General features: G+C 42.0%; 1 protein-coding gene across 6 annotated transcripts in view; it reads right to left on the bottom strand.

Moving 5' to 3' along the window:
- Window positions 1–27005, bottom strand: part of PRKN (parkin RBR E3 ubiquitin protein ligase) — a 1292545-nt gene that overhangs the window by 627653 nt on the left and 637887 nt on the right. For 4 of the 6 annotated variants that reach the window (XM_059176590.1, XM_059176589.1, XM_059176592.1 and 1 more), the window contains one exon: window positions 10065–10148. The exons of the other annotated variants lie outside the window; for them this stretch is intronic. In XM_059176590.1, coding sequence (XP_059032573.1) covers window positions 10065–10148 — 84 coding nt within the window. The remainder of the gene's footprint in view (window positions 1–10064; window positions 10149–27005) is intronic. 6 annotated transcript variants of the gene reach the window in all.

Here is a 27005-nt window from a genome sequence, read left to right as displayed (position 1 = left end):
TCAAAATCAAGAAAAGCAGACCCATACCAAGATACATAGTAAGTAACATGGCAAAATATAGCAATAAAGAAAAACAAATTTAAAAGTAACAAAACAAAATAAGTTAGTGACCTACAAGGGAAAACCCATTAAGGCCAGAAGGAGATTTTTCAACAGAAACTTTGCAAGCCAGAAGGGAGAAACACAATATAGTCAAAGTGCTGAATGGGAAAAAATATGCAGCTAAGAATACTCTATCCAGAAGACTATCAATCAGAATAGAAGGAGAGGTAGAGAGTTTCCCAGAAAAACAAAAGCTAAAGGAGTTCATGACCACTAAACCAGCCCTACAAGGAATATTAAAAGGGACTCTTTGAGTAGAAAGGACAAACCAGAAATAACAGTATAAAGGTAGGAAACAGAAGAGCAACAAAAATTAATAATTCTTTAGTAAGTGAGTCCATGAACTCACAAAAGGATAAACAATATATAACAGAAACCTAAAACATGGGAAGGAGAGGAGGAAAGAATAGGTTTAAAGTTAAACAACCATCAACTTAATACAGGCTGCTCTCTGCAGAAGAAGTTAGACACAAACCTATGGTAACTATCAAAACCCACAAATAAATATGCAAAGCATAAAGAGAAAGAAACCCAAATATATCACTAAACAAAATCAGCAAAACATGAAAGATAAGAATCAAAGAAAATCTCAAAAGCAACTATAAAGCAAGGAATAAAATGGCAATAATACATATCTATCAAAGATTACTTTGAATGTAAATGGACTAAACTCTCCAATCAAAGACATAAGGAGACAGAATGGATAAAAAACAAGAGCCATCTGTATGCTGCCTACAGGAGACTCCTTTTAGACCTAAAGACACCATCAGATAGAAAGCAAGAGGATGGAGAAACATCTATCATGCAAATGGATGTCAAGAAAAAGCTGGAGTAGCAATACCTATATTGGACAAAACAGATTTTAAAACAAAGACTAATAAGAGATAATTAGAAATACTTATGCAGGTGTACCTAAATACATAAAGCAGTTAATAAAAAGCATAAAGGAACAAGTCAATAATGATTAAATAGTTGTTGGGGACATTAACATACCACTTACATCAATGCACAGAACAGCTATACAGAAAATCAACAAGGTAAATATGGCTTTGAATGACACTGGAACAGGTGGACTTAACAGATACATTCAGAACGTTCTATCCTGAAACAGCAGAGTATACATTCTTTTTTTTAAATTAATTTTTTATTTTTTATAAACATATATTTTTATCCCCAGGGGTACAGGTCTGTATACATTCTTTTCAAGTGCACATAAAACATTCTCCAGAAGAGATCACATATTAGTTCACAAAACCAGCCTCAACAAATTCAAGATCAAAGTCATACCATGTATTTTTTCTGATCACAATGTCATGAAACTAGAAGAAAAAAAAAAAACCAGAAGAAAAAATCTGGAAAGACCACAAATACATGGAGGTTAAATATCATGCTACTAAACAGAGAATGGGTCAACCAGGAAATAGAAGAGATTTTAAAAATACATGGAAACAAATGAAAATGAAAACAATACGGTCCAAAACCAAGTTTATAGCAATACAGACCTACCTCAAGAAGCAAGAAAAATCTAAAAAAAAAAAAAAAAAAAAAAAAAAAAAAAAAAAAAAAAAAACCGAACCTAACCTTACACCTAAATGAGCTAGAAAAACAAAGAAGGAAGGAAAAAATAAAGCAGCAGAAGGAAAGAAACAGTAAGATTAAAGCAAAAATAAATGACTAAGGTACTAAAAAACAATAGATGAGAGCAATGAAACCAGGAGCTGATTCTTTGGGGGGAAATATTGATAAATCTCTAGCCAGACTTATGAAGAAAAAAAGAGAAAGGGCTTAGATAAATAAAATCACAAATGAGAGAGGAGAAATAAAAACCAACACCACAGAAATACAAACAATCATAAGAGAATATTATGAAAAACTACATGCCAACACATTGGACAACCTAGAAGAAATGGATAAATTCCTAGAAACATATAAACTGTTAAAAATGAAACAGAAAGAGAAAAACTCCCAAAAAACAGAAGTCTGAGACCAAATGGTTTCACTGGAGAATTCTACCAAACATTTAAAGAAGAATTAATACCTATTTTTCTCAAACTATTCCAAAAACATAGAAAAGTAAGGAAAACTTCCAAATTTATATTTATTAGGCCAGCATTATCCTGATACCAAAATTAGATAAAGACACCACTAAAAAAGAGAACTACAGGCCAATATCCCTGATGAACAAAGTCAAAAATCCTCAACAAAATACAAGCAAATCAAATTCAACAATACATTAAAAAAAAATCATTCACCACAATCACATGGGTTGATATTCACAAATCAATCAATATTCACAAATCAATCAATGTGATACATCACATCAATAAAAGAAAGGACAAGAACCCTATGATCATTTCAATAGGTACAGAAAAGCATCTGACAAAGTACCATATTCATTCATGTTAAAAAAAAGACAAAGAAAAAAACCTCAACAAAATAGGTAAGTGGGGAATATACCCTCATACAATAAAGGCTTTATATGAAAAACCCACAGCTAACATCATACTCAATGATGAAAAATAGGGCTTTCCCCCTAATCAGGAACAAGACAAGGATGTCCACTCTCAGTACTTCATTCAACATAGTACTAAAAGTCCTAGCCACAGCAATCAAACAACAAAAAGAAATAAAAGACATTCAAATTGGTAAGGAAAAAGTAAAACTTTCACACTACTTACAGTTGACACAATACTATATATAGAAAACCAAAAAACGCCATAAGAAAACTGTTAGAATTGATAAACAAGTTCAGTAACATTGCAGGATACAAATCACTGTACAAAACACTGTTGCATTTTCATACATCAATAATCAAGCAACAGAAAGGGAAATTAAGAAAACAATCCCATTTACAATTGCACCAAGAAGGGGCGCCTGGGTGGCTCAGTGGGTTAAAGCCTCGGCCTTCGGCTAGGGTCATGATCTTTGGGTCCTGGGATGGAGCCCCATATCGGGCTCTCTGCTCAGTGGGGAGCCTGCTTCCCCCCCTCTTTCTGCCTGCCTCTCTGCCTACTTGTGATCTCTCTCTCTGTCAAATAAATAAATAAAATATTTAAAAAAAAAACAATTTCACCAAGAATAATAAGGTACCTAGGAATAAATCTAACCAAAGAAGTGAAAGACCTGTGTAAAACACTGATGAAAGAAACTGAAAATGATACAAAGAAATTAAAGATATTCCATGTTCATGAATTAGAAAAACAATTATCAATGAAATGTCTACATGACTTAAAGCAATCTACAGTTTTAATCCAATCCCTATCACAGAGCTAGATCAAAAAAATCATAAAATTGGTATGGAACTACAAAAGACTCCAAATGGCCAAAGCAAGAAAAGGAAAAGCAAAGCTAGAGGCATCACAACTCCAAACTTCAGGTTATAATACAAAGCTGTAGTAATCAAAACATACAGTACTGGCACAGAAATAGACACACAGATCCATGGATCACAATACAAGTCTCAGAAATATCCCTCAACTGCATGGTCAATTAATGTTTGACAAAGCAGGACAGAATATTCAATTGAGAAAGGACAGTCTCTTCAACAGATGGTGTAGGGAAAACTGAACAGCACCGTGCAAAAGAAAGAAAATGGATCATTTTCTCACACCACACACAAAAATAAACTCAACATTGATTAAGGACCTAAAGGTGAGACCTGACACCATACAAATCCTAAAAGAAAACACAGGTAGTAACCTCTTTGATGTTAGCTGTGACAACTTTTTTCTAGAAGTGTCTCCTGAAGTGAGAGAAACAAACACAAAAATAAACTACTGGGTCTACATCAGAATAAAAAGCTCCTGCACAGCACAGGAAACAATCACCAAACCCCCCAAAAATCTACAGAATGGGAGAAGATGCCTGCAAATGACAGCTGATAAAGGGCTAGTATACAAAATATATAAAGAACTTATACAATTAAACACTTAAAAAACAAATAATCCAATTAAAAACTGGACAGAAGGGGCGCCTGGGTGGCTCAGTGGGTTAAAGCCTCTGCTTTCTGCTCAGGTCATGATCCCAGAGTCCTGGGATCAAGCCCCACATCGGGCTCTCTGCTCAGCAGGGAGCCTGCTTCCTCCTCTCTCTCTGCCTGCCTCTCTGCCTACTTGTGATCTCTGTCAAATAAATAAAATGTTTAAAAAAAGAAAAAACTGGACAGAAGACCTGGACAGACCTTTCTCGAAAGAAGACATCCAGATGGTCAACAGACACATGAGAAGATGTGCATCATTACTTATCATCAGGGGGTGTAGATCAATGCGACACCACCTCATACCTGCAAGAATGCCTAAAGTCAATGACACAAGCATCAACAGGCGTTAGTGAGGATGTGCAGAACAAGGAACCCTCACGCACTGCTGGTGGGAACGCGAACTGATGCAGCCGCCATGGAAAACAATATGGAGTTTCCTCAAAAATTAAAAAATAGGACTATCCTATGATCCAGTAATCACACTAGTGAGTATTTACCCCAAAATACCAAAATACTAATTCAAAGGAATATACACATCTGTATGTTAACAGCAGCATTATTTACGATGGCTAAGATACAGAAGCAGCCCCCATGTCCATCAACGGATGAAGAGATAAAGGTGGTGTGTGTGTGTGTGTGTGTGTGTGTGTGCATATCTGCATCTATATGTATCTCTATCTATCTATATATGTAGTAGAACACTATCTAGCCAGAAAAAATGAAATTTTGCCACTTGCAAAGGTGTGGAAGGAGCTAGAAAGTATAAGGCTAAACATAGTAAGTCAGAGAAAAATAAACACCATATGACTTCACTCATAAGTAGAATTTAAGAAACAAAACAGATGAACATAGGGGAAGGGAAAGAAAAATAAGAGGAAAACAGAGAGGGAGGCAAACCGTAGGAGACTTAACTACAGGGAACAGACTGAGGGCGGCTGAGAAGAGCGGAGGGGACGGGGTAACTGGGCGGTGGGCATGGAGGAGGCGCTCGAAGTAATGAGCACGGAGCGTTGTATGCAAGTGAAGAGTCACTAAATTCTACTTCTTAAACTAATAATACAGTAATGTTAATTAAACTGAATTGAAATTTTAAAAATTTAAAAAGAAAAAGAATTACAGAGAACAAACTGATGGTTACCACAGGGGAGGCAGGTGGGGAGATGGGGGACGGGGTGCGGATGAAGGGGTCACTTGTGGTGAGGACTGCGCGTTATACGGAATTGTTGAATCACTCCATTGTACGACTAGCACTAATATTACACTGTGTATTAACTAACTGGAATTGAATTAAAAATAAATAAAATTTTTAATAATACATTTTCCCCTAAAAAACGATTTTATAGGCAATTAAAATGGTCTCAAAAGCTGTCTTTGGAGGGGTGCCCAGACGGCTCTGTTGGTTAAGCCACCGACTCTTGATACCTGTATTTTATTTCAACCTTCTGGACAGTGATCCTGGGCAATTCAACTCCATCTTCAGCATAAAGGTTCTGCTGTTGGCAACCACTAGATCGAGCAGATCGCAGGGCCAGATGCTACTTCCCAGGAGGGTACTTGGGGCAGCTTCTGAGGAGCCCCAGCCAGAGGCTCCAATGACAGCCATGGAGATGCTGAAATTGGTTGGCACCGACGATCTTTGAGTATGTGGTTGTGTGTCTCTCTTGGGAGAAAAGGGGCTTCTGGACAAGGGCCCAGTGTGCACTAGACAACTTTGCACTCTTGGTCGCGCTGGCACTTGAGGCCTCCAACTCCACGTGGTCCCACAATGGAGGTGTGGTAAGTAGGCCTGGGTGCTGGCCAGCAACGACTTGACCTGGCCCAGGCGCATGAGACTCAGGCTTGAACCTACAAATTCCAGGGGTTCGGAGAGGCCTTCCACGGAAAGCAGCCCATATTTACCACCTGACAGTCCACAGGGAGCACAGCCCCACAGGGACGGGAGTGTGAGGTGTCCTCAGAAACTGCACGGCAGAGAAAAGCCTTCCACAGGTAACTCCAGTGAGGAAGCCTTCATTAAAAACACCTTTCGTGTTTGGCACCACAACGTTTCAAGCACAGAAAGTTGTCTGAGTGCAGTGAGTAGGAGAGAGCGAAAGCCCTCACCTCCTTCCAGAAGTACCCACAGCAGAAAGCCTTTGGAGTGCAAAAGCCTTCTTCTGGGGCTCCTGTGTCACTTGTCACCAGAAAGGTCCCCTGCTGGTAGGGGTTTATGTATGTGGCCAATGCGGCATGCCTCTAGCAGAAGATACGCACTTGGTGGTTCACAGCAGAAAGGGTCTTTGGCCCCGGGAAGGGGGGAACTCACTCAGCACGTGTCCTTGCTCTGAAGAAACACAGGCCCACCTGCGAGGAGCCTTAGGAGAACAGCCTTTGGGAGAAAGCCTTCAGTCATAATTCAGCTCCGCGCATCGGGAGTAGCAGTGCGGGGAGAGCACGAGAGTCATTTGTGTGCAAGCCTTCAGGGACTGTGTTGCATTCCCTGTCATCCCCAGGCCCAGCTGTCTGACTCTCCCTCCCCACAAGCCTCAGCAGAGCCCCCTCCCGCCCCCAGCCTGGCTGTGCTGACATGCATAGCAGCCCCCTATGGCAGCCACGAAGGTGGCCCCTGGGTCTCCCCTGTTACAGGGTTCGGCACAGAACTCACCCAGGTGGCCAAGGGGACCAGAGGGGCCTCTGCTACGGGTTCTGGGCAAGGATCCTTACTTCATGGATTTCTTTTTTTGTTGTTCTTTCTTTCTTTTTTCATTTTCTTTAAAGTCTGTAGTCGACAGCTGGGATGATTTCAATTGGCTTGTGAATCACCTCATTCCGGACCCACTGCCTCAGAATGCTCTCCACCACGTGGTCACAAGTCACATTTCCATGTGGGCATCCTGTTGGGGAAGGTCGCGATAGAAATGGACGGCCGCCAGCTGGGAGGCGGTCCTCGGGGCCAGCAGCACACGCCTCAAGGCCCCATGGAGTGGGCTCATTTGCCTCCTTCCTCAGAAGGCCCCGAAACACACTGAAGGGCTCTGTGGACAGACCTCCTTGTCTGCAACTCAGAGTTAATTCTGAGTCCAGACCTCACCCTGTGCTGGGGACAATGTCTGCAATCCTAGAGTGGTCTGGGAAGGTGGGTAGGGGGTTCCTACCTCTTGGAGAGGGTGGATTTGCCTGAGATCTGGTCCATCGTGAGACCTTGAGCAGCAAGAAGAACAGGGCACATGGGTGAGGAACACTGACCAGGGGATCAGAGTGAGCCAGGAGCCAGCACAGGCCACTCTCCAGGAAGCAAGCACCTTCCTCTCCAGCGGATCCCACAAGGGTATCATGTTTCATGGGCACTAGCTCTATGCAGGATTCTGTGGCTTCATCTGCCACCTTGAAGTCACACACTCAGTGGCAGCTTCCCATGGACATGGGCCCATCTGTAGCTCCAGGGGCCAGTGGTCTGTTGTTGCTGCCAAGGCAGTGGCTCATTTCAGCTGACACAGTTTCCCCTTTGGGGTCCAGCTTTTGCCTAGCTCTGACGTATATTTATATTTACTTGTCCTTATTTTGTTGTCAGCACAGCCATTGTTTTAAATATTCATCATCACTAGCCATCAGGGAGATTCAAATCAAAACCACACTGAGATATGACCTTACACCAGACAGAATGACCAAAATTAACAAGACAAGAAACAATGTGTGTCAGAGAGGATGTGGAGAAAGGGGAACCCTCTTCCACTGTTGGTGGGAATGCAAGTTGGTGCAGCCACTCTGGAAAACAGTGTGGAGATTCCTCAAGAAATTAAAAATAGAGTTTCCCTATGACCCAGCAAATGCACTACTGGGTATTTACCCCAAAGATACAGATATAGTAAAAAGAAGGGCCACGTGTACCCCAGTGTTCATAGCCCCAACGGCCACAATAGCCAAACTGTGGAAAGATCTGAGATGCCCTTCAGCAGATGAATGGATAAAGAAGTTGTGGGCCATATATACAATGGAATATTACTCAGCCATCAGAAAGGAGGAATACCCAACTTTTGCATCAACATGGTTGGGACTGGAAGAGATGATGCTGAGTGAAATAAGTCAAGCAGAGAAAGTCAGTTATCATACGGTTTCACTTACGTGTGGAACCTAAGGACTAGCACAGAGGACACTAAGAGAAGGAAGGAAAAGTGAGGGAGGAAATCAGGGGGGAGATGAACCGTGGGAGACTGTGGACTCTGAGAAGCAAACTGAGAGTCTGGGAGGGGAGGGGGCTGGGGGATGGTGAGCCTGGTGGTGGGTATCAAGGAGGGCACGGAGCACGGAGCGTGGAGCACGGAGCGCGGAGCACGGAGCACGGAGCACGGACCGTTGTGCAGAAACAATGAATCACGGAACACCGCATCAAAAACTAATGATGTATTTTATGGTGACTAATATAACACAACAAAAATTAAAAAAAAATAAATGTTTGTAATTTAATCCAATATTTTTACATGGGAGGTGCTGAAAGGATTTTGAAGGCTATCAGCTCACCCTGCTGTCAGATACCGAACTGCAATATAACTTATTTTCTGCTGAATTCCATGTACCGATATCTAAGGTCAGTAGAACATGCAACGAGCAAAGGAAACGATTCTCAGTCCCACTCAACACAGTTTCCCCCTTTGACTGATTTGCAGCTAAATCCTTAAAGATGCAAAAGCATCTCTTCTGCTGTGAGTGAATCCTGCCAATTCATATCAAGGTTCAGGAGAGGCGGTCAGACTGTCAGGAATCGTAGCAGGTGTTCAAAGGACCTCACATCACTGGAAAGATGATAGAGACCCCATATGTGTGTGTAGAAGAGTGAATGGATCGCTGGATGGAGATATAATCATTACATGTAATTGTCATCAGGAGATATTATTCACAACAAAAAATACACGCTGCACCTGTATGCGCGCACGTGCATGTAACCATACTGATGAGTTCGGCCCCATAAACACACGCTTTCCTTTCATCTCCATCACAAACTTGCAAGACTCTGTTATGCCTCGATATATGGGACTGAAGTGCAAGTCATTATTTTTCTTCAGGATTTGCATTAATAAAAACCTACTCATGGTCCTCACCCCTGTTCGATGGAAAATGATCGGTAGTGATGCTCGCAGCTCCCTCCGGACCGGGCAACCGCCCTGCGGACTGGGGAGAGGAGGCGCGCCTCAGTGCTCTAGCTCACACTCTACCTGTTGCTGCTGACAGACTGTTTCTTAGAGAAGACGCGCGCTGCCAGGCGGTTGTGACACTTTGTGAACCAACACTGACATTCGGGTTGGCGCCGCGACGCCACGTAGAGCTCGGGAGATACCTACAATCAGATCATGACAGATCGAGGAATTTTTGAGGTAAAAAGTAAAAGAGTATACAAATTATGGACATGATCAGAATGTAAAATGATCTAAAACTAATTTCAGTACTTAGGGTCCCATTAAGAATGTCTGCTCCATATGACGCATCAACATGGAGCACACGTGCGCAGAGGAAGGGGACAGCGGCAGAGGACGGAAGGCGGCCGTTCAGTTGCACCGCGGCTCATCCTCACCAGATTCTCTAAGAGCCTGCTACGTCACCAAAGGAAAGGTAGAAAGAGATAAAGAAAGTAATTTTGAACGATGATGAATATAAATACAAAATATCACAGAACCGGCACAATGATTAACCTTGTATCTTTGTTACTTTCTTTTGCTAGGCTCTGAAGTGGTTCTTTATAACCCATGAATATCACTTTTAAGGAGTTTAAAGAGACATGTTTCTACACAGTCACCCAAAGTGGTTAAGCCGCTAGGAAAATGACACTGGGTGGCAATTAACATGGTAGAATTTGGGGTGACTATGTAAGTATCTGAATCTGATGACACTTCAGCGCTATGGTATCAGATGGAAGAAAAATCAGTTAGCATTCTTGTCTCTGTGCTAATTTCCTACTAAACACTGAATATGCCATAATGAAAAAGAAATGGGTGTGGCCAGGTATACTTACGGCTGTAGTCCCAGAGCAGTGAGCAGACTGGCATTTTCCGGTCATCCGGTTTGGGATTAAGACATCATCCCAGCAAGACGGACCCTTTGGGAAAAAACAACACATACTTGGTGCACGAAATGTAACATGAATGTACTCCCTAGCACAATTTCCAAAATCCATTGATACTATAAAATGATAATGAAAGTAATTTGTAGTCCAGCAATATAATCTACAGAACCTGGGGGTCCTCTAGATCCTTTTGGGGCATCTGGTAGATCAAAACTATTTTCAACAAGCACACGAAGATGATCTTTGGTGCATTGATCCAACACATAAGACATTCACATGTAAGACATTCCCTGGCCCATGCACACACATAGGTGCACCAAACACACACCTGCACACACTCCCACACACAGGCACACCACACACGGACACGCACCTTACCATACACGCCTGCCTGTGCACACAGATGTTATCACAGCACATACACACCTTCCACCACACGCTTACCGCACACAGAGGCACCAGATACACACACCCAGATGTGTGCATACACACAGTTTTGGAGAAAAACAGGCGAAAGCTGAGGGAATCTGGGAATTGAGCGTCTATCTCAAGCGGTGCTACCTTCTGAATTAGCAGATTGAACCAAAAGACACTGCTTCAACCAGAGGAACGTAACCGGCATGAGAAAGCATTTGCAGCCTGAGGGAAGGCTGCTTCTGGGGTGGCCCTGGGCCCTGGGCCCGGGAAGCTCGGTGTGGGGATTGTTCGCACTCACTTCTGGACACAGAGGGTTGGCAGCATCACAAATGTCTTGAAGACAAGCTGGTGTGTGCTGAACACCTCCCTACCACCTGGGAGTCTGGAACTGTGACCCGTGCTAGGCAGGGGTACACACTGACCAGCCCCCAGTAAGGCCCGGATGCCAAGGGAATGAGCTTGTCCTGTGTGGCTCTGCTGGGAGAGGGCTCTTGGAAACGTGCCTGTGGTCTCCTCCTGACATTGCGCCATGTGCCTTGTCCCTCTGTTGGGGGCATGAACCGTACTGTGTGTGGCGCCGTCCAAGGAGTCCCGGAAGCCTTACTGGAGAATCGCCACCTTGGGGACCCACGACACAGTGACACTGATGCATCATCAAGGGCATGTTCTCACAGCTCCACGGAAGGGTCGAGGTTCATGATTAAGAGCACATCAGTTACGGGGAATAAGAAAGTTCATTTCCTTTGTGCCTCTAAGCATAGTGCATGCATTTCAATCCACCGTAGCCATAGCAATGTAAACATCCACTTGATTTTTGACCTTACAATTCTACTATTGAAAATGGACGGGGACCTCCGGGCGGTCAGTCATTAAGCCTTTGCCTTCGGCTCAGGTCATAATCCCAGGGTCCTGGGATGGAGCCCCTCATCGGGCTCCCTGGTCGGCAGAAGGCCTGCCTCTCCCTCCACCACTCCCCCTGCTTGTGTTCCCTCTCACTGTGTCTCTCTCTGTCAAATAAAATAAAATCTTTAAAAAAAAAAAAAAAGAAAGAAAAGAAAATGGACAGAGGATTGTGGAACCAAATATACACGTCATGCCGCTTGGGCAACGGAACAGTAAAGTCATAAATGTTAAGAACTGGACGGCCAGGGGAGAGTTGAGAGAGAAGGGAAGGGGGCATAGAGATCTTGCCCCATAAGATGCTATTTTTTTATTATAAAGCAATCTGTATGTTTGATTTTTAATCATAGGCGTATATCCGTTTGATCAAAATGACACATATAGTAAAGTAAAAGTGACATAAAGTTCGCCACCGAGAACTCAGTGACATTTATCTTGCTTTCCCAACTTAGCAGGAGAGACTCAAGGCCAAGTGTGGCTAGAGTGCCGCTTCACACATCCTGTTTCAACCCTGGGCCAAGGACCCATCTTGCGGGTTACGGTTCTCAGTATTAGGAATCTAGTTTCTTTCTAACTCGGGAAACGTTAGAGTCAAATCTGCGGCCTAGCTCTGGAAAGTGTACATAGCTTATAATAAGTTCTTGGTTTACTACTACTACCCTTACTTTCCTATCACATTCCTCAATTTATTTTCCCTTGTCTTCTTTCCTCATTCTATGTAGTTTTTCTGGATTTTAGCCCCAATGTGTTCTTGCAAACTCAGTCAAGTCCTTCTGAAGTGAGGCAGGGTACCAGGAAATAATCATGAGGGACTTGTGGCCTCTCCTTCTTAACTCTCCAAAACCACTGCCCACTTCTAACAGGAGCAGCTTCTTGGGCCCCTCGCATCCGGGACACCAGCCTCCCGTCCTTAGAACCTAGTGGTCTGGTCTCAGGCAGGACACGTCGTGGCTGGTGGGTGCAGCACGCTTGAGGCTCGGGAGAGTCCCTGGTGGCAAAGGAAATCCATTTTGTCATGGATAAATACGAACTAAACACGAAGGTGTTGCTTCCTTGCTCTGTCAATATGGAATATTCCTTCTGAGGCTTGTTCAGGAAGCACCGACCTTCTTAGACCACATGCCATGGTGAGAGAGAAACCCAACACCAGCCCCATCTGGGGAAGGGGACCCTGCACAACCTGGGCCCTGTTTGCATGTCTGCGCAGAGTAAGATTCCCGGTCTCAAAGTCTAGGATGAATTGCATATCACAGATATTTATTTTTCCTGCCTGAGTTTTTCAGTCCAAAAAGCAGCAAAAGTATTTATGTAACAATTCCTATAGTTGTCACATAAAATACTACTTAATCTGATCTATCCTTGTTTTGTACAAGGAAATTATAGAAAACTCAGTCACGATCGGCCTCTTTGATCCCAAACCATAACCAGATAGCCTAAGTAATAAAACCGAACAGAATTCCAATGAATACGGGAGTCCAACATAATGAAGTAAATGAGTTAGTTTATCCACAGTACTCATAGTACGGGTATTGAATGTTACTGTGATGCCCATCCTGAAAATTGAAACAAATGTTCCAGTGAATTTATGCCATTAGAAAGCAGATTTAACATTGCTCCTTTCTAGTCTTAGAAAATATAAAATGTTAATTGGTTCATTGCCCCATACTTGCGTTTTAACAGATGCCTGGTGAAAGCACATGCAATTGATAGCCTTTGTGTGGAGCACAAAGGTCCCCAGATGGCAAGATTAAAAAAGTACTGCATACCCCATGACAGCAGTGTCAAGGACAGAATCACCCCCAAAATGTATTTAATCTATAAAATGCAAAAAATTGTAGGAATACATCTAAAAAAAAAAAAAAAATCAGGGGCTCCTGGGTGGCTCAGTGGGTTAAAGCCTCTGCCTTCAGCTCAGGTCGTGATCCCGGGGTCCTGGGATCGAACCCCAAAGAGCATCAGGCTCTTTGCTCAGTGGAGAGCCTGCTTCCTCTTTCTCTGCTCGTCTGTCTCTCTACCTACTTGTGATCTCTGTCAAATAAATAAATAAATAAATAAATAAAATCTTTAAAAATAAAAAAATAAATCACATGGCAGAACGGTGTGAAATAGATGTTCTCCCTGGAGCACCTGGGTGGCTCAACTGGTTAAGAGTCTACCTTCAGCTCAGGTCATGAGCTCAGGGTTCTGGGATGGAGCCCTGCATCTGGTGGGGAGCCTGCTTCTCCCTCTCCCCCTCCCTCTGCCTCTCCTCCCCTCTGTACTTTCTGTCTTTCTCTGTCAAATAAATAAATAAAATCATTTTTTTTATGATTTTATTTTTTTATTTACAAGACAGAGAGAGGGAGATCACAAGTAGGCAGAGAGGCAGGCAGAGAGAGAGGAGGAAGCAGGCTCCCTGCTGAGCAGAGAGCCCGATGCGGGGCTAGATTCCAGGACCCTGAGATCATGATCCGAGCCGAAGGCAGAGGCTTAACCCACTGAGCCACCAGATGCCCCAATAAATAAAATCTTTTAAAAAATCTTAAAAATCTTTTATTTTATTTAAAATCTTTTTAAAAGATCTTTTAAATAAAATCTTTAAAAAATCTTCTTCTGCCCAATACTGTCTATACGACCAAGAGAATACAAAAATTATTTGAGCTTCTACAAAAGGGATGAGAAAACTATGGTCTGCTGACCAAATCTGGCTTAGGCTTTGTTTCTAAACAGCAAAAGCCAATTTACAACAATGGTTATAAATTTGTAAATGATTAAAAGTCACAAAAAGAAGAGTCTTCATGGCGTACGAAAGTGACATGCAGGTTTCCGTGTCCACAAAGGGACTGGAGTGGAACACAGCCGGGGCTGCTCACTTACCTATTGTCTGTGCTGCTTTTGAACTGCAAGAACAGAACACAGACGATGCGGCCCGGGAAGCCTGAAATACTTACTACCTGTACCTTCATGGAGAAAGTGTGCCAATGACCGATCTAAGGTCTAAAATATCTTCCAAGTTCATATTGAAAAGACCTTTAAAAAAATATTACGGTAGCATTTTGGCCACCATATAATGTCACCAGTTTGTAGAGTAGCTGTATTCTGGGTCTCCAGTGAGAAATTACTTCAGTTAAAACCTGAGAGCCGTTGGCCTGAATCCAAGCTGTTGTTAGAACGCAAGGGCTCAAGTTGTTGGAATCAGTAAGAGTGGAAAGCTGCAACTAGAGATGACATTTGGGGATTTCTCCCGATAATATTACCAGCAAAAGAAAAATGTAAAGTAGAACATTATTTAAGCACATCTATATGGTGTATGTAAATCAGAAGCTCAGGAAAATGACTTGATGGCATGAAAGCAGTGGCTATATTTGTACAGTAGAGGAGTCTTAAAATTTACTTTTAAAAATTGTAGGACTAATCTGCAAGTCATTTTTGCTATGTCTTGTATGTCCAATCAAGTGGAAAATCAAGAGGCTAATTCTTATCCAAATATTGCTCTGACAAGATCCAAACAGTTGTAGCAAAAGAGGTTTATTTTTATCCCTGAACCATCTAAATAATTCCATAACCTGCTTTTCATAGGTGGGCATATACATTGCTGTCTAAAAAAACCTTGTTTTGTACAAATTCTGTTTTCCAAAATGTTACTACAAAATCTTGGCATTTGCCGTTTTTTAAAAGGGTTACTGTAGGGACACCTGGATGGCTAAGTCAGTTGAGAGTCTGCCTTCAGCTCAGGTCATGATTCCAGGGTCCTGGAATTGAGCCCACAAGGGGCTCCCTGCATCAGTGGGGAGCCTGCTTTTCTCTCTCCCTCTGCCCCTCCCCCCACTTCTGTGCTCCCTCTCTCAAATAAGTAAAATCTTTTTAAAAATAAAATAAAAGGGCTATTTGAATAGTACTTTTACTTGAACTATGCTTTTACCAATTGTTTCAAGTTACAAATGTGTTGAATTTAGTGTATCCTCGTGAATGACTATACAAACATTTAAGTCATATAATTAAACTTAAGGGGTTAAAATAATTTTGAAAATTATACTTGTAGTCTATCATGAGAGCAGAACTGTCTTTAGAACTGCTGCACTCGAAGACTCCTTCTTTTCTTTCCCTTTGTATCCGCAACTAAGTGTTCCAGAAAAGGAGCTTCAAAGTTCACGGGACCTGTTGAATCTCCATTCTACCGATCATTAGCTCTAGGCTCCTGAGCAAGTTCCATTCTACCTTTCTCCACCTCTTCTGAAGAATGAGGGGTTAAATACCTCCTTCACTGGGCTCTCTTCATGTTTGCCCAGTGCCTGGCGTATGAAAGATGGCAACTGTTGCAAGCAGGATTTCTTATTTCTCAAAAGAGAAGTCTCTGAGTAGGGACTCTTTAAATTTAGTAGACAGATAAGCAATAACTGGCCTGTTCCAAAGCACCTGACTCAGCCCGCTGCATTTTGCATTTCCCATTTTTTCTAAATTTCCCTGTTACCAAGTGACTCCCCGGGGATTATGTCACTTTCCAAAGCAGGTGGCTCGTAACTCTTTTAAATCATCTATTTCCATCCGTACAGTAGACATTGTCCTGGCACCTTCCCTCATTGGATTTAAAGACCCTATGTTTCTCATAAAGCTAAGGACAGTACTCAGATTATAGCTGAAACTCAACAAGGCAGTCACTAAATAGTGAGCAGGGGAAATAATCAAGAAAAAAATCCTCTTAACCAAAATATTCATCCACACAACAAATACTTATTGAACATTTCTTAAAACCTGATAATACAGCTACGGAAAAGAGGGAAGGAACCTTTATCCTGTAGATTTTATGGAATAGCTACAAAAGCCAGTTACAAAGGAACTAAGCAACCAATTCATATACATAGTATCAAAAAAATATGCCCATACCAAATATTGGTGATTCGTAAAACAACTGGTATACACATACCCTCCTGATGCAAATACAAAATGGCACAGCCCTCTGGAAACCTTTAGGCATTTTTTTTTTAGAAAGTTATGCATATAACCATCAATGATTTGACAATTTCATTTTCAGATATTTATCCAAGATAAAAATGAAATCATGCATCTACATAAAGATTTGTATACAAAATGCTCAAATGGTCTTATTCACAAGAGCCATCAACCGGAGCCCACCCAAATTATCTGTCCAAATATGAACAGATAATCAAAATGTGATATATCCACCCAAAGGAATACTATTTTATAACTAATAATATCATATTATTTATGAATGTAGCATGGATGATTCTCAAAACAATGTGAGTGAAGGAAGCCAAACCTGCAATAGAATATACTACAAGTTCCCACTTGTATAAAATGCAGACACATCAGTGGTAGCTGTGGGGTGGGGGCAGAGCATAAAATGGGCTACATAAGGGCATGAGGAACATTTGGGAGGGGTTTATGGGCCAAAGTGAGTCCCCTCAAAATTCATATGTCAAGGTCTTAATCCCCTACAGAATGAAACTGTATTTGGAAATAGGGTTTTTAAAGAGGAAATAAGTCAAGATGAGGTCCTTGTGGTGGGTCCTAGTCCCGTATGGCTGATGTCCATATAAGAGCAGATTATGACATGGACAGTCACAGAAAAAAAGGCCACACAAAGACAGGGGGATAGGATAGCCCACCCAGAAACCAAAGAGATGCCTCTTGATCATGGATACCATATTATCAATAACTCTACTTTGAAACTATTTTTTTATGGGTAGAAGGAAGCAGAAGAGGGTGAGAAAGTAATTTCATGAATATATATTCATTTCTGAGGCCTTTTTGCTTATGCTCTGTCTCTCTGGAAGCCACGTAAGAATTTTTTTCTCTTTTAAAGTCTTTATTGTTAACAGCCCTTTCCACATACATTGTTTTATTTGTCATCACGTGTACGAGATTGTATCTTCTATTAGTTTTCTATCCCTGTGTAACAAATTACCACATGCACAGTGGCTTAAAACAACCCATGTCTATGATCTCACAATTTCTGTGAGCCAGCAGCTCCTTCAGGGTCCCACGAGGCTGTATTCAAAGTGTTGGCAGGGCTGTGCTCTCATCTGGGAGCTTGACTGGAGAAACATCAATTTCCAAGCTCTCTTGGAATTTCCCTGTGGCTGCTACTCTAAGGGTGTCAGCTTTGTGCTGCCCGCTGACTGGAAGGCTCCCATGGTTCTTCCCCATGTGTGTTTCCTCAACCTGGCTGCCTACTTCATGCCAGCAGGGCAAGGTTAGGTCCAGTCTCTGCTGATGCACGCTTCTATTATGTGGTAAAGGGGACTCTTGTATACCATGATCAAGGGGGTGGCAGACATATCATCACCTCTGCCATTTTTTCTGGGCTGGATGGAAATCACCAGAACCACCCACATTCACATTTAGGGATTTCACGAGAGCAATGGACACCAAGACTGGGGGTCACCTTCATGTTTATCCATATCGGCAGAGAAGAAAGACCTCTCATGACATTAAAATCTGGGAAATGAAAATTCAGTATGTGACTCTGGTTGCCAAGTTCTCGGGCTATTTTTTTAAAACACAAACAGACCTTCCAGTTGAAATATGTGAATATTTGAAGACTTCCCTGGAGTCATTCCTTTAAATTTTAAGTAGAGAATATAATATTAGGGCTTAGGAGATATCACAAAATAAATACTGAATGTGACCAGAAAGTGAGTTTCTATTTATTCTGGCCAAGTTAAATTTGAAGAGATTAGTACATAAAAATCACGAGAATATACTTGTGCTTTACTTCATGTATATACTCTTTTTCAACTTGAATTTATTTCCTAGGATTTTTTAGAGCATAAACATCTTACACACTTTTGCCTCTGAATATCTAATTCCAAGTCCTGAATGCAAGCTGCTTCCATAGAAAAAACAGACCACTACAGACTACATGGAGAGACTCACTGTTCACATATTAGCCCAATTGTTTCCACAAATTTTTTAAAGCAAAAACAGACTTAGTATGAGGTGAATTAGAACTTAAAGAAAATAAAAGACCTCAAGAAGACCCCATGTCCAGTCCTTATAAATATTTTTATCCCTGATTTGGATATCAATAATAATCAACTCTTTCTTGCAACTATTTTATAAGGGGTAGAGGGAAGTAGAAGAGGGGGGGAAAGTGATTTAGTGAATTCCAGCCCATCAGCAGGGGAATAATGGATTATACAAGTAGTGGCAAAGCCAGGATAGCACTGCATTCAAGTTCTGTTTATTAGAAAATCTTCTTCTATTACTACAAAACTGGGCTGTTTACAGAGCACTCTCCCACTAACAAAACAACCTTGATTCCTAATGAAAATCTGTTAATGCTATGTCCTAGGGAGCTCTGAGACCCAAGCTGACTATTTGTTCATGTGTGGGGTAATCACAGAACTGTTGGTAAGGAAATTGGCTCTCATACCTAGCTACATGGGCATATCTTTTCATGAAAGGCTATCCATTTCTTTACACTGATTTGTTAACCATAAAAACACGGATCTCTCACTATTTTATAAAATGGAATATCTAAAGTCCTTGCTCTTGTCAGAAAAACACGGCCAAAATTTTAAACTAAGCTTAGTCAGAAGACTGGGTAGGGCTTGGTGGGTCAGCTTCATTCCATTCTGCGTAGAGTCAGCCTGAACAAGTCAACGGGCGGATGAAGGGCTCACTCTCCAGATGGCTCCTTGGTGTGGCTGTCAGTGCAATGAGCTCCCATCTGTGGTCCCTCTTACCCCGGGCCTTTCCAGGGGCTGCTTGTGTCTCCTTACAGCACAATAGGTACTTCCCAAGAGTGACAATACTAAGAGAGAAGGGACAGAAGGGACAGAAGCTTCCAGTTTCTTCAGACCTAGCCTGAACATGGCACAACGGTATTTCCACCATATTCTTTAGATCAAGCAGTCACAGAGCTCGGATTCACTGGAAGAGGTTGGTATTTGAAGGACACAGCTAGCTTGGCACCCTTTGTCAAATTTAGGTTTGACAATTCACCGAATGAGAACCTACACCTGCGCTCCTCATCAGCACCCTCAGGAAGCTGGCTTCAAAATGCCTGGCTGATACATTCTCTACTAAAAGTCTTTAAATATTTTAAATACTATGGAACAGTAATGTGCCATATTGGATATGGCTTAGGAAACAAAAGAGCGCTAATTACAAGTGTTCTCGGATAGTCCATTTGAATCCCTCTTGTTCTTCATCTGGGCACAGTATCTGCACCCATGTGTAAATCTGTCACTGGCTTCCAATTATTTAATGTCCTTTCTCTGATCACTAAAGACATTCTTCAGGATTTTTTTAGAATTCGTAACTACCACCACATGCTCTCATTTATTTCTTAAATTACATCCATTCGACACTAATTTTAAGGCATTGTGGTCATTAATTTATTTGATAAATTATGCACCTAACATGTAACAGGTATCTTGCTAGACTGGAGATAAAACATTGAACAAGACTTTTCCAGGTAGGAGGACAAAAGTGATTAAACAAGTAATTAATATATGGTTTCTTTGAAGGACCCTTGACCTAGACCTTTGGAAGGACTATCATTGAAGATGAGATCTGAGAGAAAAGTAGGAATCAGACAGGAAGAAGAGAAGTTCCCTGAGAGAAAGAAAGACTCTGAGTCCAGAAAACAGCACCAGACACCCCCAGCCCCTGGACTGGTTTCTGGAATATGTATTTTCAAGAAGATGATATGGATACTTGATTCATAAATAGTTCATTACTTCTGTGCAACATCCTAAATATCATTTTTGTAAATTTATTTATTTTCAGCATAACAGTATTCATTTTATTTTTGCACCACACCCAGCGCTCCATGCAATCCATGCCCTCTATAATACCCACCACCTGGTACCCCGACCTCCCACCCCCCGCCCCTTCAAACCCCTCAGATTGTTTTTCAGAGTCCATAGTCTCTCATGGTTCACCTCCCCTTCCAATTTAGCCCAACTCCATTCTCCTCTCTAACTCCCCATGTCCTCCATGCTATTTGCTATGCTCCACAAATAAGTGAAGCCATATGATTATTGACTCTCTCTGCTTGACTTATTTCACTCAGCATAATCTCTTCCAGTTGCATCCATTTTGCTACAAAAGTTGGGTATTCATCCTTTCTGATGGAGGCATAATACTCCATAGTGTATATAGACCACATCTTCCTTATCCATTCGTCCGTTGAAGGGCATCTTGGTTCTTTCCACAGTTTGGTGATTGTGGCCATTGCTGCTATAAACATTGGGGTACAGATGGCCCTTCTTTTCACGACATCTGTATCTTTGGGGTAAATACCCAGGAGTGCAATTGCAGGGTCCTAGGGAAGTTCTATTTTTAATTTCTTGAGGAATCTCCACACTGTTCTCCAAAGAGGCTGCACCATCTTGCATTCTCACCAACAGTGAAAGAGGGTTCCCCTTTCATCCTAAATATCTTAACCTAACATTACTACCAATACTTGATAATATGATTCAATTAAAATATATGATAAAATGTAACGGTATTCAAGGTCCTGATTCAAAGGGATGGGAATGTCCAGATAATAAATGATGTCTTAGTACTTTTGAATCAGACTGACTGGATTTCAAATCCCTTTGCCATGACCAGCCACATAATGATGGATAGGTCACTGAATCAGAACATCAGCTTCCTGCGCGTTACGTGGGGAAAATAATTTTTCAATGCTACATCAGAGGGTTTATGGTTAAATGAGATAAAGTACTTCACATAACACTATACACATAGTTAATATTCAATAAATATTAGGAGGTGCTGCTAAATAGCCTTAGTGTGAGAAAAACATGATCATGGAAAGAGCACCCCAAAAGACAAAGACTCAAAAGACCTAAGTTATAGACATAATTTCAATAGAGAGTAGGCTAAGCAATTTAACATCTTTATGCCTCACTTTCTTATCTGTAAATTAAAGGGTAATAAAGTCTCAGGGTCAAAAGAGATAATGAATGAACTTTACAAAAAATCACAGGCCATAGAGAATAGAGCTTTGTATATTCCTACACTGTCTGACTGCAGAAAGTGGTGGGCTCATATGCCAACCCCACTTTATACAACCCCAAACCAATGCCACTTCCAGTAGAAGAGATTCTTGATCTATACGATGCAGCTGCTGCTCGCGTCGGCAATTAGCCAGAGCAAGTGTCTGTGCTCGTATCGATGACCCGATGCTGCCAACTCAGCTCAAACAGCTGTTTCAACAGAACGTCTCAGCTGGCCTTGGAAATTTTCCCCAAGAGCTGGGGTATCTCCATAGCTCATACAACATGATCTGGCAGGAGGTGGCACACAACACTAAAATGTATTTCCTATCACAAAAAGCAAGCATTTCAAAATCAAATACTCTGTAATGTACTTTTCCCCTCTGAGAAAATTATTACAAGAAAAAACATCACATCCCTTTAAAGAAAGTGCATTGTTATAAGGGAAACAACTCTTGGTCCACTGCATTACAGCTCCGCTGAGTTCTGACACCGTCAATCACTGTCATTATTGGTAGTCCTTTCATGTAAGGTGCCATCATGCTAAATGCATTCAATGTCAAACAATGTGCTTATTTCTTCACAATTTCCAGTTCCCAAACTCTTCCTAAACCGCAAGATGCCTTCAATTACATTACTAAGTGTTGACAGCTTCGCTGTAGGCACATCAGAGTGATAGCAGGATTCAGACGGCGGTGATTTTTTTGTCCTATTTCATAGAATTTAAACAATGGAGACAAATAAAGACTTACAGATACAGTGATTCACTTTTATGCACTCTTAACAGATTTAATTTAGGAGAACCATATGATTATCTTCATCTGTTCAAGCTCTCTTTACTAAGAATAATCTTGCTGCTGCACGGAGGGAAATTTGCCGCAGCTCAGATCAGAGGCAGCTTCAGACAGTATGATCTGTGTCTAACTGTTGAGATGGTGGCTCTCATTTCCATTCCAGGCACGTACATCTATTTGAATAACAACAATTTATTATCATGTAAAGCTTCACAGTTATCTCAGCAGGCTTTATATCTTGATAATTATGACTGGAACTGGACTATGCTTATTACATGAGATAAGACATTTATTAGATTTCTAGTGAGTGCCCAGATACCGTCATCATCGTATCAACATTATTTAGTTCTCAAAATAAAACTCCACGAATAACACAGCATATTTTGCTATAAACTACTGTAAATCTGCCCCTGAGGCTGGACTCCACCAGCCACCTCTTTTCTAGGAAGGGAAAGGCAGAAATAGGCAGGATGCGATTAAAACTATGATGGGGTCACAACTTAGTTAATGTTTCTGTTGCTTCAGTGTAATTAACTGTCCATGAAGAGGTATCAACAAGGGGCATGTCCTGGCCAGCCCACAAGGCTACACACTACTCAGCAGTATAGGTGATATGTGCTTATAGGACTTCGACACCACGAGGAAAATCACTTGTCAAGGGTCGTGAAGAGCAGTGAACTTGGAGAGTCCTCCCTCTGTCAGGCGTTAGACACACATGTAATAAGCGTGTTTCTAGTCCTATCTTAACCACATCAGCCCTACTGTATATTTATGAAGCACTTCGGTCCCATGACGAGGCATTTCCCTCCGGAGCAGCAGTACCTTAACAGGGATTTCTGTTCTGTCCCTACAATGACCTGGGGTCTGTAGAGCTATGGAGAGTGAAGCCTTCTTCTCAACAGCAGTAATCACACCCAACAAACCCAAGGAACCGAAAATGGTTCTCAGCCAAAAGAAAAGTCTCATTTGTCCTTGGATACCTATGTTGGCAAAGACTTTTTTTTCCTTAAATATTTTATTTATTTATTTGACAGAGAAAGAGAGAGTGAGAGAGGGAACATCAGCAGGGGGAGTGGGAGAGGGAGAAGCAGGACTCCCGCTGAGCAAGGAGCCCGATGTGGGACTCGATCCCAGGACCCTGGGATCATGACCTCAGCCAAAGGCAGAGGCCTAATGACTGAGCCAGCCAGGCGCCCCTGGCAAAGACATTTTTTAAGCAGGGCCCAGTTCAACACGCATTCACAGTTTGCTGCAGTCCGCACATTCTCCCTGGAGCCTTCTCACTTCCAGAGGCTTCTAGCATCACTTTCCTTCCGTCTCCCTTTCATCCCTGACTCTGTTGTCAGGGTCCAGTCACCACAACAAACAAACAAACAAACAAACAAAACCCTCCAGCCCAGTGAGAGAGGAGAGAAAAATTTCTAATTCTAAATTAAAACAATCGAATTTTTAGTTCTCTGAACTTTTTCACGATTAATTCAAACTGGTTGAGGTTCCCACCGAACGTGTTTTATGTTTTCTGACACGTCTTGTAAGACTCACCCTCCCCATTCTGACTTCACCCCCCCCTTTATAAAGCTCAGTGGTTTGACTGAATAAAACAAACATGACGAAGTCTCCTTCCTTTCTGTGTGTACTTCTCTCTTCAGGTGAAACGTGAAAGATCACTGTTGGAGAACAAATCAGATCTTGGTCATAAATCATTCTAAGTCTTATTTTTTGAAACCGCACTTGCAGGGGGATGCTGTTATCTCCCCACGGCCCTGCCTTTGCTCCGAGAACAGGATCCCCACCTTCCTCTCCAGGCCCCCCTCAGCCATGCAATCACCCGTGTGCTGTTTCTGAGATGAGGTGTGCAACCCTGCCCCGTGGGAAAAGAGTGGGCGGCGTTCCCACTGCACTCCCCCGGCTAGCTGTGTCGGGGATGGGGTGTAGGGATGTCTGCTGATTCAACACCCCTTTCCCTATTGGTTCAAAAGCTAAAGGAAGAAAGGATCCAGTTAATTGGTATTCTACAACCCCAGCGACAACCACAGTAATTGTTTCCTCTGGACACTGCTGTGCTGAAAACGTCAGTGTCCCTTCATTGCTAGACCCACATGCAGTCTGGTTCTTAGGCTGGAGATGTTACCATGGCTTGGCTCTTCCTCTGGCGTGGACATGAACCTACTACATTTCTCTGAAAGCAAACCTAGTCCCACTCGTTGCGAAACCCCTCATCTGCCTTCATTCCCAGCACACAAAAACTCCAACTCAGGACACCCCACAGGATTTCGACTGCCCAGATGGATTTGCCGTATCACAGCTGCCAAGGTTTTCTTCTCATTGTACTGATGAAAACAAATTTAGTGCACGTGAAATGTAGTGCAGACAGACCTGGTCCGGGCATCATGTCAGTGAGCTGTGGTTATTAGCTCAACATTCCTTCAAAATGGCACCCTACTTCCCATTTACCGAGAACACTCCCCTGAATTCCCAACTTTTAACAAAAATGAAAAATCCAAGATGGTTTATGATAAGGAAAACAGAGTTTATTTTAAAGTATTTATCCATAAGACTGTCTCTGTTTATAATAATTTGAATCTATATCAGATTCCTTGTTGTTGTTGTTGTTGCTTTATGTTAACACCTCAAATCAGCTCCATTAAAAAAAAAAAAAAAAGTGGTATCATTCAGCAGATCAAGGGTTCTTGGCTTCTGATATTCAGTGTTCTCTTGTTTCTCCCAGGTGTAAACCTCACAATTTCAGTACAGGTGCACAGTCTTTCTGAATGTACTCCATGGCTTAGAATTTCTGATGATGCTTCTTGAAACTAGTTCACCATCTAAGTGTGTTAATACTTGATTTTGATACATGCCACATTAAGAAACTCATTCATAGAAGTAACTGTGACATTATTCAGGAAACTAAAGGCAAAGGGAAATGCACAGGATATTTCTCACCCAAAATTACACTCTGGTTTAAGGAAATATTTTCTCAAAACCATGTTACTTAATTTTAGCTAATTCAGATCACATCTGTCATCACTTTCACCAAGGCCAAGAAAAACAGTAATGCTGTAATTGGAACTTAGTGTCAAACTTTTCCAAGTTTTATAACAAAGCTACTCCTCTGGACCACTTGGCACAGTCTTCACCTTCTACCTCAAAACGACTAAGCATAGGTGAGCTGTCCTGGGCATTCATCTTGGCAACGACAAATAATGAGTCAGAAATAAATATCGTGCCTAAAAGCCCATAAACTTACAAAAAGATTTCTGCTTTCCCTGTGGGAATAAGATAGGGCATTATAACCAGGAAACATTATAGGAAAAGAATACTATTATTATGTAAGTTTCCAAATTAAGACTTGGAAAAAGTCAGAGAAAGATCTGACTCGATGGACTCATAACTGGACCCTCCTTGATACACAGTCTTCACACAAAATCACAACACAGATGTGATTCGACCTTCCCTTGAAATCCGAGGCTGGCATATTGGGAATCGTAAGCTCTGACTGCTCGTGTCCTGGTGACCATGAAGAGGGTAGAAAAGCTAACGGAGAATTCCCCAAACTTAGTATTGAACTCACTCGGCAAGGCAGTTGGATCCAGGCATGCACCGTAACCCCTGACAGCAGGACACCCTAGAACAAGGTCCAACAGAAGGTTCAGGGGAATGTGACTGCGAGCCCAAGATCACAAGGACTGGAGGTCTGCTGGAAGTGCAGACGTGGCATTCAGGAATGAGTAGGAATACTGTAAGGCAGGTTTTCCAGCTCACAAATGACTTCATCTTCACCAAGTCTTGTCCCCTCTCTATTGGCTGAATTCGTATCCTCCTCTCTAGACCCAAAGCCCCAGACTTATTTTGAGACCCTGTATTCTCTTCTGGACGATCACAGTGACTTATTAATGAGTGTCTTGCTATCCATTTCGGCTCCCTCAAATGTTTTCTCCACACACCTGCCGGCGGGATATTTAAACAAAAGTGAGAAGGTGACCGGCTCCCCTGAACACCCCCAGTGGCCCCACCCCATGCGCAGGACAGTCGGTGCTCCCCATCTCCTGACATGGCTCATGGAGCCCTTTTAGACCAGCCCACTTCCCCCCTACCCCTTGCCTCTCAGCCAACCTCCCAGCCTTCTCCTGCACGAGAACCCACAGGTACACGTACAGAGAAATAGTTATGCATTATTTTCAATCCTCCTGGAATCTTTGTCTGTTAAGGAAATCCTTTGATTTTCCCATCTTTTTCAGTTGAGAGGTCTCAGGATAAGCTTGGTAACAATGATGTTTTTAGAGCCAGGGCAGCCTTGCATTTAAGTTCTGTTTATTAGAACACAAATTTTATATTTATTTACCAAATATTCCTCCTCACCCATGGTCTGCTGCTGCCTATTGCAAATGCATGTATCTTAATGCCCAGGGTGTTGCCTTTTGTTTTTCTGCCTGAAACTTCCTGGCAACTCTGTTTCCCCTAGGATTCTTCCCCAGCTATCAAGGCTGATGGAAACAGAAGTTTGTCTGCATCACATGAAGACGCAGAACAATGGCCGCTATCTGAAATGTTCATTAGAATCTAGTGATCCAAGTGATTTCCAAGACCCCATGTAATAGAAGAATGCAGTCTACAGAATTAAAGTATGAGTTCAAGACTCGTTACTTTATGTACTATGTTGTGCCCTTTGGCAAGTCGTTCAAATTCTACAGGGCTTAGATCTCTCCAGGTATAATATGAGAATTGATATCAGCTTTTTCTACTTGGCGAGTTGGTTGTGAGGCTAAAGCAACAGCAGAAACAAAAGAAAAATGCTTTTCTGCCTTTAAAACACTGTGCAGTGGTAG

Source organism: Mustela lutreola, chromosome 6 (genome assembly GCF_030435805.1).
Source record: "Mustela lutreola isolate mMusLut2 chromosome 6, mMusLut2.pri, whole genome shotgun sequence".
NCBI classification, from domain to species: domain Eukaryota; kingdom Metazoa; phylum Chordata; class Mammalia; order Carnivora; family Mustelidae; genus Mustela; species Mustela lutreola.
The sequence above is the reverse complement of the archived record's forward strand: the minus strand, read 5'-3'. Positions and strand labels throughout refer to the sequence as shown.